The sequence below is a fragment of the Crocuta crocuta genome, unplaced genomic scaffold (genome assembly GCF_008692635.1).
Source record: "Crocuta crocuta isolate KB4526 unplaced genomic scaffold, BGI_CrCroc_1.0 scaffold619, whole genome shotgun sequence".
NCBI classification, from domain to species: Eukaryota; Metazoa; Chordata; class Mammalia; order Carnivora; family Hyaenidae; genus Crocuta; species Crocuta crocuta.
In genome coordinates, this window is record NW_027533395.1 from 217,842 (window position 1) to 237,389 (window position 19,548).

The following is a 19,548-nucleotide window of genomic DNA, read 5'->3' on the forward strand; positions in this document are numbered from 1 at the left end:
GGTTTACTGGTGTGGAGAGGCCATGCCAAAGGACTGTGTACGTGCACTAATGGGATCTTCTTCTCGGGGAACATAGGTTGTATCTGCAGCAAACACTCAATGATACCGTGGGCAGGAAGATTGTCATGGACTTCTTGGGTTTTAACTGGAACTGGATTAATAAGCAACAGGGAAAGCGTGGCTGGGGACAGCTGACATCCAACCTGCTGCTCATTGGCATGGAAGGTAAGAAATCTTTTGGAAAACAGCATAGCTTGGAGTCATCCAAACCTGATTTCAAGGCCTGTCTTCACCACTCATTTGCTTTATGACTTTGAACAAGTCACTTAACTTTCTTAAGTTTCAGCCTTCTCATTTGTAAAAGGAACATGATAATATCTTATAAATAACTATAAAGATTCAATGAGATAATGTACGTTAAGCGATTAAGCTCGTTTCGTGCACTTGAAAAAGAAAATTAGTTCTTTTCCCTTCCTCAGTTGCTGCATGAGTGTGTACATTCAGATATTAGGGGTCTTCCTGAAATATTGCTATTCTCTATTGGATCTGTCTGTATTCAAAAGATTTTTATCCCAGCGGAAGAGGCAAACTATTTTTTTCACTATAAATTGAGTCTTATCTTTTGAATGGTAATATATTTATGGAATTAAATTCAAAAGGTGTGAACAGGGGTGTAATGATAAATTTCCATTCCACTCCTGTTTCCCAGCCCACCAGTATCACTCCCTGGAGACACTACATGTTATTAGTTGCTTGTGTATCCAGTTGGAGGATTTTATGCATACACAAGCAAATATGTGAATATGTTCTTTTTTTCTTTTTCATTTGAATAAAAGGAGAAGCCTTTGAACTCTAGTCAGAAGAAGAAGAGCTGCTTACTGGCTGGGGTCATTATTTCATTCTTATTTTTGTTTCTGGCATTAGCTCAAGGCCAGGCCCATAGTAGGTGTTTAGTTAATGGTGAATAATTTGTATTGAACAAGGAAGTAGAGTAATTATTCATTGTCATTCACCACTGGGCTCTGAAGTTTCTTCTCCTCTTTTGATTGTCCTTTCTTCAGTTTTGGATTCTTTGTTGCCGGTATTAATAAAGATTTCTAGCAATGCAGCTTATGGATTGTATCCATAACCTGCCCCTTTGAAAGCAATTCTTGATTGACCTGTCAGGAGCCAGTTGTAGTTTACTGAACTAGGAGTTTTGCTGCTGCCTTCTTGCATTTGGTAGAGTGCACAGAAGCAGATCCCTCAGGTAGAGATGAGAGAGCACATCTCTGAGGATGCACATATACTCTCAGCATTTCAGAAGGCAGCTGTCTTGGCCCACCCAGGCAGACCTGGGGAATATTTTCTAAACTCCATGCCCTGCGGAGAGCCCCTCAGCTCCCAAGGATTGTGCAAAGAATAAACAATAGATGAGGTTCCAGTTATAAAGAGTAGATGGAGCATATATACACTGGGACAGAGTAAGTCAAGTTGGCATTTTATTTTATTTATTTTTTATTTTTATTTTTTGAGAGAGTGCACAAGTTGGAAAGGAATAGAGAGAGAGGGAGACCCAGAATCCAAAACAGGCTCCAGGCTCTGAGCTGTCAGCACAGAGCCTGACATGGGGTTCGAACCCACGAAATGTGAGATCCTGACCTGAGCCGAAGTCGGACACTCAACCAACTGAGCCACCCAGTGCCCCAAATTGCATTTTAAATTATTAACCTTATTCAAATTATACAAATTCTTTGGGAATCCAATATACTCTTCCCATTCCCTCATGAGAATTAACAGCCCCAGTGTTGCTCTAAGTAGTGTTGCATCCCACAGATGTATTGAAATGGGAGCAAAGGCTGAGAATCTTTGAGCTCCAGAAGAGCTACCCCAGGCAAGTATGTGTTCATACATCTTGAAACGACTGGTTAATTCCATCAAAGAGGATTATGTTGTGTCGTCGATACCAGTCATTTCAGTTGTTTTAATTCTTGTTTTGCTACTCCTGAATTCTTACCATAGTCAAGAAAGGTACAGGTATGTACAGTATGTTACTTTGCCAGACTTGTGAGTATCATCATGATGTGCTGCTGCGTCTAGTAAGGACAGAAGCATCATTTATGAGTGTTTGCTTTGCTCTAATTGATGGTAGACTCTGAGCTAGTGATGGTTTCTAAACAACTTATTATCTGCTGAAAGCGCAACACCTAATTTGCTGGGAGTTGTAATTGCACTCTCCCTGATTCTCCTTGAAATTTTGATTGGGAACCCTTAGCTGAGGGAGCAGACTAGGTTTTTCTCCAGCACTGGGCCTATGTAGTAGAGCCACTACCCTGAATGAGATCTGTCTTTCCTCCTACAGGAAACGTGACACCTGCTCACTATGATGAGCAGCAGAACTTCTTTGCCCAGATAAAAGGCTACAAGCGATGCATTTTATTCCCTCCGGATCAGTTTGAATGCCTGTACCCATATCCTGTTCATCACCCATGTGACAGACAGAGCCAGGTAAGCTTGTGCGGTGTGAGGAGGGTCTAGAACGCCTTTGGAATCCAAGGTTGGCATGTCTTTCCCCTTCCCTGTGGATAAACTCGGATGATTTTACAGCACAGCTCACATCGTCCAGGCTCCTGTGGTTGTCCCCAAATATTTGTAAGGATAAACAGTTCTGTTGTGCTAATTCTGGAGGGCACACCCCATCACTGATGCTGGTGGACTCCGGTTACACTGTTTGAATGTGTATGTCTCCATTGGATTTAACAATTGTTTCTGTTGTGGATGCTAGTTCTTTTTGATAGAAGAAGGGTGAGTAGAATTGAGATATGTCACTTACTGTCTTTCCTGGATCTAAAAGAAGTATATGGTTGACTTTATGGACAACCAGAGAGGTCCTCTTCTTTCTTGAGGAAAAAACTACCTAGCCACTTCACATAGGAGTTTTTGCTGACTCGAATACGTGTGTGGGAGAAAGTTTCAGAAGATATGGGTGAATGGTGCATCCTTATTCCTCATATCTGCAGGCCTTGAGTAGGTTTTCTGACCTGCAAGCTGTGATGATTGGCTTCTAATCTCAGGAGCACTGAGGCCCAGGATTCTTTATCACTTAATGTTTGAGCATGGCCTGTCTTAATATTGTTTTCTGAGAGAGAGAGAGAGAAAATATGTTTAAAGTTTTGTGTGGTATCTTCGCCAGGTATGAATTGTAAACATCTTTTTTTTCAAAGCTATCTTTTTTTGACTGCCAAACTAGTACATCATAGTTAATAATAAAGATTTGGTGATTGACTGATTTTTTTTTTCTTTCTCTTGAACCTCTCAGGTGGACTTTGACAATCCTGACTACGAGAGGTTCCCCAATTTCCAGAACGTGGTTGGTTATGAAACAGTGGTTGGCCCTGGTGATGTTCTTTACATCCCAATGTACTGGTGAGGAGGGGGCTAGGACTGGGGGCTTATTGGGAGCTTTCTTTCCCATTCCCTGGAAAACTGTATCTTGTCCCTTCTGAGTTGTGGCAGGATTGGTCTTCTGTGGTCTGCAGGAAGGTTGGCATATCCAGATGTGAGTGTATTGAACGTGGAGGAAATGAACAGTCCTCCCTGTCTCTAGGACAAGATGACAATTCCTCAGGTCAAAAGAGATACCAGAGGCTTGAGGCTGGAGAAACTGTTCTTGGCTCTTTTGTATTTGGAGACTGAACACCACTGCCTCTGGTCCCGGGTGTGTTTCACAAAATTAGTGTAAAGATAATGTCCTTGATATTTGCATTAGCTGGACTTTACCTCTTTTCCATTCCTCTCTTTAAAGAATATTGGTGGCAAATGGGAACGTGTTTATTTTCTTGCAGGTGGCATCACATAGAGTCATTACTAAATGGGGGGATTACCATCACTGTGAACTTCTGGTATAAGGTGAATATGGGTTTTTTCCCCCCTAGATGGGATTGGGGTGAGGTAGGTGTAATAAATGATTGGGGGGCAAGGTGGGGAGGTTGGCTATCTCTGAAAGTGACTCCCAGGTCTTTTGGGAGATGAAGAGGGATGGAATTAAACTGGGCTTCTTAAAAGGGAAGAAGGTGCTAGCACGGTGGGTTACACTGAAGCCTGCTGCTAAAGGCATTTCCTGAGCTGCTGCTTCCTTTGCAGGGGGCCCCCACCCCTAAGAGAATTGAATATCCTCTCAAAGCCCATCAGAAAGTGGCCATAATGAGAAACATTGAGAAGATGCTTGGAGAGGCCTTGGGGAACCCACAAGAGGTATGTGGCTGCCCCAAGGTGGCACTCCTGTGGCCCCGTGGGCAGAGTGACCAAGAAAAGTCAGGATTGGTGTCACATTCTCCATAGTGCCTCTGTTTCACTATCTGGTGTCCTTTCTCTCCATAGAGGTTATGGGTGTGTTCAGAAAAATCTTTGTTTTCTGGTGAGAGCTGGGCTTGACTGGTGGATCAATTATAATCTGTTCCATGCTAGTGGTAATGTTCCCCATGGGGCTTGTGTGCCAGCTGGGGACCCCTGGGGGGATTCTTCTGGAACGGAAGGCGAGCATTAAAGCATCTCCTCACACACTCCCAGCTGTGCCAAGGCTGCTTTAGGTAATGTTGAGACCCGCTTCCCACACAGGTGTGCTAGTGGCCCATTGGGTACCCAAGGGAGGTATTTGTAATGCTCTTGCCTTCTTCCTGTGGATAGCCTCAGCATCCAGAGGACCTGTGGGATTGGGAGGTGGCACCAGCCCCAATTGCAGGTGACTATTTCAGGATACAGAGGCATTTAACCTTCTTAAATCACATTTAAGAAACATGCAGGCACTCTTGGGTGACTCCTCTGACCTTCTGTCTGTCAGTTTAGTGCTGCTTATAAGGTATTGTGAGAGGGAATGTATTACAAGATGGACCCAGATGAGGGGGCCACATCCTGGAGTATATCCCGGAAGAGAGTAGGTTAGAAGGTTTTTAAGATTGAATGAAAGCCTTGTCCCTGCCCTTGGCTGGACATCAGATGCCTCCAGACACAGCATGTCTGGCTCTGGGGCCAGGGGACAGGCAGTTCTGACTGGCTCCTCATGTCTCTTCACAGGTGGGGCCCTTGTTGAACACAATGATCAAGGGTCGATACAACTAGCCTGCCAGGAGTCGAGGCCTCCTGCCAGGTGACTGCTAGCCCGTCCACACCGCTTCATTGATGAGGACAGGAGACTCCAGGCGCTAGTATTGCACGCTGCACTTAATGGACTGGACTCTTGCCATGGCCCTGGAGGCAGGTGTTTGGGGCAAGGCAGGGTGGTTGGCACTCCACTCCCATTTGGAGGGACTTCTTGCCCTCGCCTCTGTGCCCCAGCATCTTCCCTCCCTGCCCCCCTAAGGTCCTGCATTCAGTGTGTGGAGTCCCAGCTTCTGGTTGTCATCACGTCTGTGTGTGTCAGTCTGTCACCCTCAGGATGTGTGTGCGTGTGTGTGCATGCACACGCATGTATGTATCTGTTTCTTGCTTTCTCCTGGGTCAGGATGCCACTGCTGGCTCTCAGCCCTGTCTCCTGCAACCTCAGTGCCTCAGCCTGAGAGAGAGGAGATGGTCTTGGACGCCGACTACACCTGGGCTGCAGGGCCAGAGCTCTCCTGACCGTGAGGTCAATCTGCCTCCTTCCAGTTTTCACAGAGTCAGGCTCTAGGTTGGGTGGGAATGGCTACCGGGACTCTTAATGGGGAAAGTGAGAGGGAGGCTTGCCTCTACGAGCCTAGGTAGCCTTCCTGTGAGAGAATCAGACAAGGTTCCAACTTGGACCTTGAAGCTCAAGCCATACATCGAGAAGAGCCTTGGGATATAAGAGCCAAGGATTATGCATAAGTTCCAAATTGCAGACACATACAGCTTCTCTCTCTAAGCACCAGCTCTTGGCTCCCTGTGCCGAGTACCAAGGGAGTCCTCCTAGTAGTGGCTTCTGTAGGTTCTAAAGGTATAAGCCTCTGTGGATGTGTGTGGTGTGTGTGCGCATGCGTGTGTGTGTCCACACTGGCCTGCCTCTCTGCTTACCAAGTTTCTCCACTGCTTAACCTTGTCCAGTGGGACAGACAGTGTGAGCCCCAGGGAAGTACCACCTGACCTGGCCTAAAGCTTTTAAACTCTGTTTTAGCCATTGGACACTCATCGGGTCTCACTGCTAACTGCCTGAGGCTGACTGGCTAGAGCCTCCAGGCCCTGGGACCCTCCCTTCCCAGGCCACGGCCTCTTCTGCAGAGCTTCCTGGCTGAGTAGATGAAATGGGGTCAAGCTTAGGCAGCTAACTTGCCACCGGCCATCCACCTCAGGCAAGGACAAAAATGTAGCCTTGCCTCTTAAAGCCAGCTCCTCTGCCAGACCCCACTGTAATGTTCCACAAACACCCTTGAAAGTCAGGGCAACTGATGGAGCACAGAAGTGGAATTTTTTTTCTGTGCATTGTTACTTGTGGGAACCCGTGTCGGCTGCAACTTACAGCTGGGCACTGCATGACTTGAAGGGCCGTCAGTCACATGACAGTGGAACTGGGGCCTCTGGAATTGGGCACTCCCATCTCCATGCCCCTTCTCTCTGGAAGGAAAGAGGAGTTGGGAAAACTCTGGTTTTATTTTTTCCTTTTTTTTTTTTTTGCCAAAGGTTTACTTTCAGTGTCTGAGCTGTGGCTCTAAGCCCCGAAGCTCAGTTTACAGTTACAACGCACTGATGGACTGAGAGGGTGTGTGTGTGTGTGTGCATCTGTGTGTGTATTTTGGGGAGGGGTGTTTATTTTTAGTACCCCATTCTGGGGTTCCCTGATGCCGCGTGGGTGTGCAAACACGGTACCTTCTCAAGTATAGTTCTTTCAAATATAGCCAATGCTGGAAAATGTGATTGCAGTGATCTCCATCCCTCTATCTCCTTTGGGAAAGAGGAGCACAGCAAAGAAAATAAGGCAGACAGAGGATGAACTTGACCACAGTCAAACTTTGAAAGATAGATTATTTTCATCCTCCTTAACAGGTCTGCTGCTCAGCCCTCAAAGATGAGGGTCAAGTGCGGCAGAAAGGCATGTGCCACTCAGCTGGCCCTTGCTGGGTGCTGTGCTGACCCAGGTCTGACCTAAGGCTACCAAGGGAGAGGGTCCTTTACAGAATTGGTCCTGATCCTTGGATAATATAATAGTGACCCTGATTATTAGACACCTAATTATCTGCCTAGTGCTCTTATCTTGTTTCTCACTATCCTGAAAGGTGGGTATTCTCATTTCACAGCTAAAGAAATGGGTTCAAAGATTCAGTGATTAATGGCAATAAGGATTTGAACCCAGTGCTCTTTGGCTGTAAACCCCCAGTGGCTCCCTTTCCACCAAACTGTTGGTTTTCTTACATTGCCTCCTCCCTTGCACTACAGGCCATCCTCCAATCTCACCCTGCTGGGCAGTGCCCAAGAGGGTGCATGAGATACAGCTCAGGGTCAAAGCTCTTCTGGGCTCCAGCCAAAGACCTCTTGGGAAAACTACCGGGAACCCTGTTCTGAGTTGAGTGCTGGCAGGAGCTGTGGGGAAACGGAGTTCTAGATCATAGTGCATTATTTGTGTGTCCTTGAATAGGCCCCGTGACTTCTCCCAGCACGCTTCTGCACCTATGGGATTGAAGATCCAGTTTCGATGATAACTGAAAACATTGATTCATGTTCTGCTGCCTCCCTTTCCCCCAAGAAAGAGATCTAGGCTTCTTCCTTCACTTTCCTAGATTAGGGCATTCAAGCTCAAATTCTCCTTGCAGCTGAGGAAACTTACCTGCTCTGTTGCTTACTCGTATGCTAGCCAGCAGTGTGGAGACAGACACACCAAGGGAAGGTGGGGCTTTGGGCCTGAATGGAGGTCAGCCATATTGCAGGCTCCCATTTTTACACCAGCAGGTACATGGGAAACTACTCTTTTGTGAAGTCAAATATTTGTTGGGGGGTTGGAGTTTGGGGGAGGGGGGGCCTGTTCTGGGCATCAGTTGAGCAGATGCCCAGGATGCCTGGGGGAGACCAGCTTCCCCTACAAATCAGAGCTCTAAATTACAAGGTTTTTACCAACGCGAACAGTTGGGGGAAGTCGTCTGCTCTCATTTGCGTAATGGTTTCTGTCACTGGTGATTAGACACAGGATGAAGGAAAAGAAATTTGACAATTAGGAATGAGCGATCATTAATCTGAATCTGTTAGGAGACAGAGAGGGGAAGGATCCTTATCAGTGGGCCAGCCTAGTGTGGGGAGGCCCTCCCTCTGCCCCCACCAGAGTCACATACCCTTTCATTGTTCCCACAAGCTGACTGAGCTGATCCTTCTTGACAGAGGCTAGGTGGGCCCAAACTCCAGCCTGAGGGGGATACAGGAATGGGCATGTACAGGCGTGAGCCTTCAAACAGGGAGAGCTGGGTGTCAAATGCAAGTGGTAGGGCAAGGGATAACAGTAGAATAGTTGTGACGTATTTGCTGTTTGTAGAAAAAAAATTTTAATTCAGTACTTCAGATGCCCCACTCATGACAAGTGTTTGTTACATTCTAATGCTACAGGGTGTGAAGAAAACCTGATATGTATCCTGTAAGAGCTTCTACTTAGTTGGAGAGGAAACCGCATGAAACAACCAGAGGTTATGAAGCCATGAATCATGTACCCTGTGAGGACAAGAGGAGAGATTGTTGAGAGAGGAGGAAGATCAGTAGAGAACAAATCTCTGCCTCTGGGCTCCCCAGGGAGGGACTCTTCACTCAGGCTCCCCTGCAATGTTGATTTTTCCCAGTCAGGTCAGCCAGACTAGTTGCTTTAGTAGTTGCATGGCGGGCACTGAGGCCCCACCCAGATCTGAACAAGTAAGGAGATCACATTCAGTGGGCTGAGTTGTAAGATGTGGCGAGTCCCGACCTGGATCTTCCCAGGTCCAGGTCTCTGTGGTACGTCTGTTCATTCTTCCTCTGTCTTCAGAATTCAGGGACTATATTAATTTGCACTAGTTAGTATTTATTCCTCAGTTTTGTGACTTGTCTGTGGTGTGTTCCTTAGATTAGAAGCTCCCTCAAAGATTGGGGAAAAGGGTGGTTCTTTGTCTCCTGTCAGAATGTGAACTTCACAGACAGGACTGTGTCTCTTCCTTGGTAAGTTCCCTACGTCTGTGGCTTCTACCCTTCCAGATCAGGTGCAGAGTTTAGTAGGACTGCAGGGAATGGCCCTCAGTGACTAGTTTTACCTAAACAGGATGGATGCCAGGGTGCACTTGGAAGTGGCTCATGGGGTTCCGGGAGCCCTGGCCTTTCAGCCCTGTTCTTGTCCTTCTCTGCCTTCGGTGCTTGTCCTCCAGTCCCTGCTGACTTCTCTGGTGTCCTCTCAAGCTACCTGCGTTGAAGAGATGTCCCAGCTTCCCTTTTCAGGGCTCCTCCAGTTTGTCCTTCTCAGTCTCCCTCTGTCCAGTCTGTCCACGAAGCGTCTTTTTCCTGAACGGTTGCCTTCTCTTCAAAAGCCCTGTCCATGGCTGCAAGTATTCAGATATAGTTTCTCTAGGATCCCTCGGCCTGGGATCAGCCCTGAGCATCTTTGAGTCATCTTCTTTTCTGACTTGTGGTTAGTCTATTTGTTCTGTGTCTGCTCTGTCCACTTAGCATTCCTTTGTTCGTTTTGTGTGGCCCGTTTAGCTTTTCTACTCTGATGGCCCTTCTGCTAGTCTTCAGCCATCTGTTTAACCCTCATAGGTCTTGGGGTCTTCAGTGGAGACCAGCTGAGCACTTTCGGTGTGTTTCTAGGGCATGAGGCCTTAGACACTAGCAGCCTTGAGGCCCAGGGACCTGTGGTCATGGAGCCTCCAAAGGTGGGCGAGGGGAGGATCTCCAGAGTCTTGGATGATGGAGAGCCATGAGGAGGGATTGGGTGGGGGATAATGCCCAGGAGTGGGGCCTGGCCTGGCAAGCCAGGGTGGAAGAAGCAAAGTTTTAACATCTAAATGCATCTATGTGCCTTATGGTCCAGTTCTGGGATTGTGGTCACCTTGTGGATGTCTCCTGGTGTGTCTTGTCTTTGGTGGTGCTCTGAGTAACCAAGTTTGGCTGGTCTCTGCATTTCAGCGCTTGCTGGGAGGGAAACAGCATGTTGAGTAGTTTTGTGTCTGGAGCAAAGGTCTTAGATGAGACAAGCCGTGGAAGCTGGAGAAGCAGGTGAGGGACTGGTGGTCAGCTTACCCAGACTGTCTCTTCACTCCTCCAAGTGTTTAGGCACAAAAGCTGATTAAAGAAGTGAAAAAACTAGGCCTTGCCTTCTTCCCTACCCAAAGTCTGGGTTTCAGGTACTATTTGGGGAAGGAGCGTATGTCTTTAAGTTCCAATGAGCAGCAACCTAACATAGTGTTTTAAAGCATGGATTTTGGAGTCAGATGTCTTTGGTTCTGGTTCAGATTTCTAGCTTTGCTACTTACCAGCCAGGTTTGACCATGTTGATTGACTTTACCTCTCTGAGCCTCAGTTTCCTCAATTATGATAAAATGGGGGGGGGGGAAGAGGGGGAGTGTGGAAAATATCTACCTCAGGGTTGTTGGATTAACTGAAATGATATTTGTAAAGCTTTAGCACATACCTGGCAAGCACTTAATAAATGGCTGTGGTGGTGGTTGTTACATTTATTATGTGACTTATTCAGAAACTTGATTTCAGTGATTTGTGAGATTTCTAGTGATTTCTTTTCTCTCAAGAAAACTACAGGAAAGAACAAGGAACATGCCCTAGAGACACCCATGTCGAGTGGAGGGCGGACAGAAGGGTCTTAGTATGTAAGCCTGTCCTGGAGGGAGACAGGGAAGTGTCTGCTGTCTTCTGTCTAGACAGCCGGACTTTTCCACTCTCCACACCAGCCCAGGGCCAGGGTGAGAAGTTATCAGGTTTGAGCTCTCCTTACACTGTGTGAAGGGTGAGGGCATCTGAAAGAGTGTCCATCACCCCTGGCGAAGCTCTTGCCAGTTTCATACTGTGAGACTCCAAGGCAGTCAAGTCGGACCCCTTGGTTCAATTTTATTCCATGCCCTTCAGTGTACTTAAATTATACGTGTGTTAAGATAGCTTTGGGGTAGAGGGGCTTTTAGAAGTGAATCCAGAAAAATATCAGACTAGAATCTTGATAGCTACCATCTGTGGAATGCCCTGGAGCATTTTTGTTCCAGACCATGTGCTAGTTTGTGCCCATGTGCTCTCAGTTCAGTGGGGGTACCAACCAGGCAGTTAGTGTTATAGATGTACAGGAGGAGCTAGGTGTTCACAGCAGGCTTCCCGTAGGAAGTAACATAGGCTAAGCTGGTATCTAGAAGTTAACCAGAGGTCGGGGAGCAGTGAAGGGCATACATTTCTTCTCTGGCTTCTCTCCCAGTTCCCAAACAAATTCTCTGCTCCTCCATGTTTAAAGGTGCTGTTAATAACTCCTAGAAAGGAGCCAGGTGATGGACCCCAAAAGAAGAAAATCCTTTGGTTAGCCACAGAAATCTTTGCAAATCATTTTGGTTGCTGGCCCAAGTTTGTCCTGGAGTGCAGATGGATTGGACTTGCTCCCTTGTAACCTTCCCACTGTCCTCTTTCTCAGAAATCTGTCCACATTCTGGCCTCTGGAGCCACTCTGCCACCTTACTTGCAAGAGATGCTGGATACAGTTACTCAGACGTCCGCCCGAGACATATTCTGACTGCCTTGAATTCTCAGCTTCTTCCACACGGAGATCCTCCTGATTTCTTAGGTTCTGTCCACCACCCCGAGCCTCTCTGTAGTGCTCCTCTGTAGCCACATACAACCTCTTGCCTCTAACCTGGGTCTACAGTGCCATACGTGAAGAAGATCCCTCTTGAGCTTGTGCCAGGTCATTTTTGGATATAGACCATTTTGTAGTCACTTTGCATTCACCTCTTCGCTTCTAGATTTCTTTGGCTCGGGCCCTGAAAACCTTCTCTTTGGCCTCAGAAAATGTTGCTGTGTTTTATTCACAGTTTGCTTAAAATCTTGGTCATTGAGGTCAGTCCTGCCCTTAAGGGAAGCTCTACTCCTTAACCTAAAATGTAAGCTGCATCTGGACTAGGTTTTTATTACCTCTCCAATATAAAGTGTATAGTGGAACATAGGATAGTGATTGAGAATGAGAGCTCTGCATACCTGACTTTGAATCCTAGATCTGTCATTCCATATGACCTTGGGCAAATGACGGACTGCTTGTAACTCCTTCATATATTTGGGGATAACTACTAGCTTGTCAGGGCTCTGTGAAATATAGTTTGTAAAGAAAGGCTTAGCAGAGTGACTGTTTGATAGCAAGGCTCAACTCTTCTGTCTTTCAAAGCCTTCACCCCTTCCTCATCTAGCTTTCCCACAGGTCCTGCTTCTAGTCTTAGCGCAAGTCTAGTTGTTTGTTCGTGAGCAGAGAGCAGAGGTATGAACTTTCTTGCCCATGTTACCAGTCCCTGCCCCTTCTCACTGACCTGATTCACAAGGACCTTATCACACCACCATCACTGGGAAATGATCTTCCAAAACCTCTTTTCTATAATATTAAAGATACCTGTGGGGCACCTGGGTGGCTCAGTCGGTTAAGTGTCTGACTTCAGCTCAGGTCATGATCTCACGGTTTGTGAGTTCTAGCCTTGGATCGGGCTCTGTGCTGACAGCTCAGAGCCTGGAGCCTGTCTATGGGTTCTGTGTCTCCCTCTCTCTGTTCATCCCCTGCTCATGCTATCGCGCTCTCTCTCTCAAAAATAAATAAAACATAAAAAAGTTTAAAAAAAATACCCGAAACAATGGCAGTGACAGTAGAAAACATCACAACTACCGCCAGGGGGTAAGAGGCACTGAAGGTATATGCAAGCTAATGGCATAACAGGCAGGGAGTTTGAGACCAAGAGATTGACGCAGAAGCCACCATACTAGCCAAAAGGCAGCAGGACCATGGACTTAAGAAGGTTCCCTCTTAAGTTTTCAAATAGTGAGCTTTTAACTCTGTTGTTTGAGCAAAATCCTACCCACTTTACAGTCAGTGTGGTCCTTGTTCTCACAAGGGTTTGTGTGATGTCTTGATGAGAATAGAGGCATTAGAGGGCCTCCCGGGTTTGAAATCCCTATTTGCTGCTTTCTGATTCAAGTCCATAGATGAGTTGAGGGCTCTTGGTCTTGGCTACTTCACCTGCGAGGGCTGGGAAATAATACATGGCTTGCGATATTGTTATGAGGGTATGTGGGAATATTGTAAAAATCCAGTTCAGTGTGGGTACTTAAGAAGTGGTTTATTATGAAGACCTGAGTGTCTTTGAACAGTGTTCAGTTAGTGCTTAGAGAGAAGGAAAACTACTGGCAGCAGGGTCTTTTGGATCCTACTGACTCAGGATACAGCGCTTGAAGCAGAATCTCATAGGAGATGGCTTGATGGAGGAGCAAAATGGAAAAGATCATAAGGCTTTGGAAGAGCCTAAATGTCTGTGAGAGGCAGAGCTGGCGACAAAGATGTTGTTGCCAGGATGGGGTCTTGGGGAACAGAAGCAGAGACCTAAGCTCTAGTTTAGCACATACTCCCCAGAAGAAGAGAGGAAATGGGGCCGGAGAGTGTCTGTGGAGGACACTGGCTGAGTGAAAAGAACACAAGGTTCAGGGGCAGTGAACCTACGTGTGACTCTTAGATGTACTTTTCACATGCTGGTTGACTTTGGGCATGTTTGTCTTTATGCTTCAGTCCCCTCATATTTAAAATTGGCTAATACTGCTACTACCTTGCTTACAGGATAGATGGACAGTATATGTGAAAATGCTGTCTAAACAGCACCGTGTATGTTGTTGGGTGGTTGTTGTGGTGAGGGTTTAGGAGAGCTTTTCCAGAGTGGATGAGTTAGAATTGCAAGAGTTCACAGATTAGAGCCTCCCACATTTCCAGGAGGAAATAGTAAAGCAATGTTTCCCACCGGTACACTATTCTTTCATCCTGCCAACAGTTGACTAGGAAGGATTTTGATTAAAGAAGGAAAAGCAGTGTGGTGAGAAAGGGCAGTTTTGGGGTTGACATGGACTAGGTTTGAATCTTGGTTTCACCATTCGCAACATTGAGATTGTCAGATTACTTACCATCTCTGAGTTTTGTCTCTTAACAGGCCCCTTCATGTGGCTGTAGGGAATGAATGAGTTACCTCGAGTGAAGCAGCTCACTGCCTAGTGTCTATCAAGTGCCCAGTAAATAGTTATTCCCTTTCTTTCACTTCTTTTCCCCTTAGGCAAGAAGCATCCAGTATACCCAGCATAAAAAAGGGTCTCAGTTATCCATGCTTTAGTGTGAACAAGTAATACCAGATTTCTTTTCTAGGGTGAGATTGGTTGCCCTTTAAGGCAAGAAGAAGGCAAGGGAAGGATTGTGGAGAAGGGGGAGGGATTCCACAGTGTTGGGGGTGCAGTAGGGGGACTCTCATTACCTAGTTGGCACAGGAGTGGGTGAACAAAGAGTGATGTTGAGAGGTGAGAATTTCAAGAAAGAAGATAGATCCTGGGGCACCTGGGTGGCTCAGTTAAGCGTCTGACTTCGGCTCAGGTCATGATCTCACGGTTCGTGAGTTCGAGCCCCGCATCAGGCTCTTGCTGACAGCTGGGAACCTGAAGCCTTCTTCGGATTCTGTGTCTTCCTCTCTCTCTGCCCCTCCCCTGCTCACAGTCTGTCTCTTTCTCCCTCAAAATAAACATCAAAACAAACAAACAAAAGAAATTGAGCGCTAGGGAAAGCCATTTGAGCAGAGAGGCTGTATGGAGTGGAAGACAGAGAGTGAACTAAGGGTGAGAAGACCAGAGTTCTGCCAGGAGAACCTTGAGAATTACGACTAAAAGTCAAAGTTATGAAGAAGTCTTGCCTGCAACCATCTATCGTGTTAATACCTGTAAGAGTGTGGTCCTCCCAGAAAGGAAGAATATAAAAAGGAAGCAGTTATCCTCAAGATGGAAAGACTTTTGTTGTTTTTTTAAGTAATCTTTATGACCAATGTGGGACTTGAACTTCCAACCCTGAGATTGAGTTACATTCTCTATTGACTGAACCAGCCAGCTCTCAAGTCGGAAAGACTTTTAAATGGTTTTAGAGCCAAGGGTATGCATCACCCCAGTCAGGGTATATGGTAGCCAAGTTGGGGTTCTAGACTTCTGTGAGAAAATGCAATTAGGTACTGAAGAGCGTAGAACTCAGGGATGAGCTGGGTGACCACCTTTTTAAATAATGGAGCTCCTTTGTTAGGGCTTTCAGAGGCTACAAGTAGGACTTTCTGGGTCCCATCTTAGCTTCCAGTCACTGGTCCATCCAGAGTTTCTGGTTCTTTTACACCTTCAGCCATCTGAGAAGGTGACCTTGAAACTATATGGGGCAGCATTAAATGCTTCCTTGATAAGTAGGTACATATGTCTTCACACTGGAGGGCTTAGAATGAAGGATAGTACTGTTTAAGAACATCAAAGCCACAGTATTACTACATTTGCTTTAAGGAACCTATACCTTTTTTTTTTTTTTAAAGTTTATTTATTTTGAGAGAGCACGTGCCAGCAGGGTAGGGGCAGAGAGAGGAGACAAAGAGCCCCAAGCGGGCTCCAAGCATTCAGCACAGAGCCTGTCGCAGGGCTCTCACAATCGCAAGATCATGACCTGAGCCGAAATCCATAGTCAGATGCTTAATGACTGAGCCACAGAGGTGCCCCTATGCTATTTGTATTATAGAGTGTTGAGCAATTTATTTAGGCTTGAATTTTATGTTGAAATCTTGCTAAGTTTCTATATAGCTTTGGAATATTTTAAATGATTTAAGATATGCTGTGTTTATAAACTTAATTTATTAGAGATATAATAAGTACTTGGGAAGGTTTATTTCAGTCAGATAAATGAAGTACTTGAGGAAATCAAATACATTAACCTTCCATTAAACCAAACTCCTTTGTTTTATAAGCAAAACTAAGGTTTGTAAGCTAAACTTAAAAGCTTAGACAAGAATTAGGATTTTTAATATGTAACTTTGAAAATTGAATATACCTTTTAAAACTAATTTCTGGATAATACTTTCTGTACACAAAAATCACCCATACGGATATCAGAAAACTCAAGGAATGTAGTGTTACCACAAAGCCAAGTCTTGAGCCTCTCCAAATACCAGTTAACTGGCAGCAGTGAAGATGGCCATCATGGGTAAAATCAGAGCTACAGACATGTTTTTTGAAAGTTTTTTTTAAGATTAGTTGGCAGAATTTAAAATCAACTTCCATCTAAAAAGCCAGATTTTGGCCTCTCTGGAAAATCAGATGATCTGACAATAAAATTTATAGGACAATTGGCTGGAGCTGAGTAACTACCACTCTTTTGGGGGTGTTCCTTCCAGTTTGCTGTAGTCACTGTGTCTCTGTGTCTCACAGAGGTCTGTCTCATCTCTGTGACCTGTCTAGCCCACATAGATTTTTGAGTGTGTGATCCCTGAACTAGAGGTTCTGAGGTTCTCAACATCTGATTCATAGCCTGGGGTATGGGCTCAGGAAAAATGCAGGCCCCACCCTCCTCTCTGCTCTCATTGTCTGCACTCCAGCTAGGCTGCCTTTCCATCTGGCTTGGTCCCAGGACTGGGTTCAGCCCCTCTAGGAAATATGTGAGAACTTTCCAGGCTCAGACTTCTCTGTGTTTGCTGCTCTTTTCTATGAGCAGTTCCTTTTCTTGCCCAGACATTTTGCCTAGGTTCTTAACTCCTGTCTCAGTTCCTGTGAACTTCCTGATCACCTTTATAATATGACTACAGCTTCACTTCTGTGTTTGAGTCCCCCACCCCACCCGTGGCTCTCTGCTTTAGATTATACCTGTTCTCTCTGGCCTGAGGGATGGAAGATTACTGAAAATTCAGGAGACATGGGAGGTGAGGTTGGAAGTGTTTGGGTTTTTAAGAGAAAGAGGCAGAGATCAACCACAGCTTAGGGAGGCAACTAGTGGCTTTTTAGAGGAGGGAGGCTATTGCATATATTTGAAGGCAGAAGAGAAGACAGGAGAGAACTTAAGGGTGAGGATAAGATCTCAGAAGGCACAGGGTGATAAGATAGGAAATAGTAATAGTTGCTTAAACTCAGGGGGATCCTGAAGCTCAGAAATACTCTGCAGAGACAAGAGATGCAGGAGGGAGCACCATTGGAGGTCTGTAATCCCCTAATGTTACGATTAAATAAATGACACTATATACTTTGGAAAGAGGGCAAAGTCATGATGTTGGGGTCACGGCCAGGGGCAAGAGAAATTTCCACTAATGCAGCTGATAGCCTCTCACAATATCTGTAGACCTAGCAGAAACATCTGAACCAAATAGTCATGTTACTTTGTCAAGAGCTAGACCCAGTGAGGGCTGATTAATGGATCCATGTCATCCTAGACCAGAGGGAAGTCTCCAGCAGCATGCCCTAGGGATCAGTCTGGGCCTGTGCCCTGTCTGACATTTTTATTGACAACTGACCAAGGCAGCAGGTTCATCAAGTTTGCAGGTGATAGAGCTAGGAAGGGGCAGCTAATACTTTGCATGAAAGAGTCAGGATTCAAAATGATTTCAACAGGCTGGAACACTGGGCTGGAACCAACAAGATTAAATTTAACAGGGATAAATGTAGAGTCCTGCACTTAGGTTAAAACAAAATCAATGACATAAGTACTGGGCAGGGGGTGGGCCCAGCTTGACAGCAGTTCATGAAGAAAAGACCTGGGGGGTTTGGTTGACTTGCAAGCTCAATAGGAGTCAACCATGTGATGTGACTGCTAAAACCTCTAATACAGTCATGGATTGCATTAGCCAAAAAGCAGCCAGATCAAGGGAGGCCATTACCCCACTGCTTTCTCAGATTGTCAGGCCACCCCTGGAATACTGGATCCTTTTTTTTTAAAAGGAGGTCAGTTACAAATGAGAATATTTTGACAAGCTGCCAGCATGGCAATGGGCCTGACTACTGCCAGAAACTTGCTAGAAACTATGGTGCTGAGCTTCCGGGATGAAGGGCTGGGGTGTATAATCTGACCCCAAATAAAGGTATTTGTTTCTCAAGCACTTTTCTGGGGTTTGGGAGAAAATCTGGGGGTCCACTTTTCTTCCCTTTTTGTGGGTACCCATAGACATTGGCCTGTGAGTCTCATTCTAGGCCTTTCTTAGTCTAAGGACTAAGAGTTACTTAGGCTGGGTCTAGAATGGGGATCAGCAAGGGAGTAAGTAGGAAATGAGTTAAGTGAAGTAGGAAGGAATCCACACATTTGATCTCCAACACCACCTTTCGTCACTCTCCCCTGGGATGTGCAGTCCCCATTTTGGTCACAACGTGGCGCCCTCGCTCCACATGGATCCTGAGCCAATAGCGAGAGTGGAGTAGGCCTGGCTGCAGCTGCACCTGCACTTCCCGCACTCCCCGCTATGGGGAGCCCGCGGGGGCTCTCAGCTTAGTCGCGTTTGGCTTGGGACTTCTGTGTGGCCAAGAAGACGACTGACGTGTGGAAAAGCTTGCCCGTGGCACAAACACGTGGGATCCAGATGTGGCTCCTGTTAGGACACATACTCGACCTCAGCTACTCTGCATGTGATCTCTTTGTCTGCCCTGGTGTAGAGCACAAGGTGCAGAAGGCTGTTCCTATGGCAGGAGGGTTCCTGGGACACCAAGAACCCCATTACAGTGGGATCAGAGATAAGCCCAAGTCCCCTTATAGTGACTGGCTGTGTCACTGTCACCAACTTACCTAAGCTCTATATGCCTTGGATTCCTTAACTGAAGTAGCATAATAATGCCAAGTTCATGGAGTTGTTAAGATTGAATGAGTCAGGCATCTAAGGGCAATGATTCTGAACTGGTGTAGGAATCACCAGACAAGATTGTGAATGTGATTTCTGACCCCACCACCAGTCATTTAGTAGTTCTGGATGGAGCCCATGAACCTGTTTTTCTAACCAGTTACCCAGGTGATTCTGGTGTTCATGGTTCTCTGACCACATTTTGAGAAACTGACCTCGGACATGGAAGGTGACCTAGCTGCTATACATTAGTTCTTTCTTGGAGCCTCTGGGAGGGGAAATGAAATCATGGGGCTAGGCTGGCAAGAGTACACAGACTTGCTCTCTAGATAACTGTAGCCTTGATGGAGAAGGAAGATGGGTCTGGAGATGGGGACATGGTATTAAAGCTCAAAATGGATGTTTGAGAACTGAGGAGATTGGATGTACTGAAGGGCCCTAGAGGAACTGGAGTGCTGGCACCAGGGCTGGGGGACACTTGATGGAGTGTTGGGGGGGGGGTGTTGATGTATTAGAGCACTGGGTATAATGTGTTGAAGGGAATGGGATCAGAGCACTGGGAGGGAAAGGATCTGAGGATGATGTGGAGTACATTGGCAGTTTCTTGGGGGACTGGAGATGGAAGTTTGTTCTATCATGATGGGGCCAAGAAGACATAGCGATGGAGACTGCGATGCTCAGTGAAGCCCCGTGGGGGCAGCCATGCTTTGTGATTTGTGATGAGGCACTGAGCTCAGCCTTATTTTAACTTTTTTTTTTTTTTTTTTTTTTTTTTGTTAAAGGGGGGGGGGGA

General features: G+C 46.1%; 1 protein-coding gene across 3 annotated transcripts in view; it reads left to right on the top strand.

Moving 5' to 3' along the window:
- HIF1AN (hypoxia inducible factor 1 subunit alpha inhibitor) overlaps positions 1 to 19,548 on the top strand; it is a 53,726-nt gene that overhangs the window by 3,965 nt on the left and 30,213 nt on the right. Inside the window, exons 3-9 of one of the 3 annotated variants that reach the window (XR_013331165.1) lie at positions 77 to 225; positions 2,342 to 2,487; positions 3,299 to 3,405; positions 3,825 to 3,888; positions 4,123 to 4,233; positions 5,053 to 5,232; positions 8,518 to 17,185. Coding sequence is in view for 2 of the 3 variants with exons in the window: in XM_077748315.1 (XP_077604441.1) it covers positions 77 to 225; positions 2,342 to 2,487; positions 3,299 to 3,405; positions 3,825 to 3,888; positions 4,123 to 4,233; positions 5,053 to 5,097 (622 nt within the window). In the remaining variant the exon portion in view is untranslated. Of the gene's footprint in view, positions 1 to 76; positions 226 to 2,341; positions 2,488 to 3,298; positions 3,406 to 3,824; positions 3,889 to 4,122; positions 4,234 to 5,052; positions 17,186 to 19,548 lie in introns of those variants that run through there. The other 2 variants (XM_077748315.1, XM_077748316.1) reach the window with 2 other exon arrangements.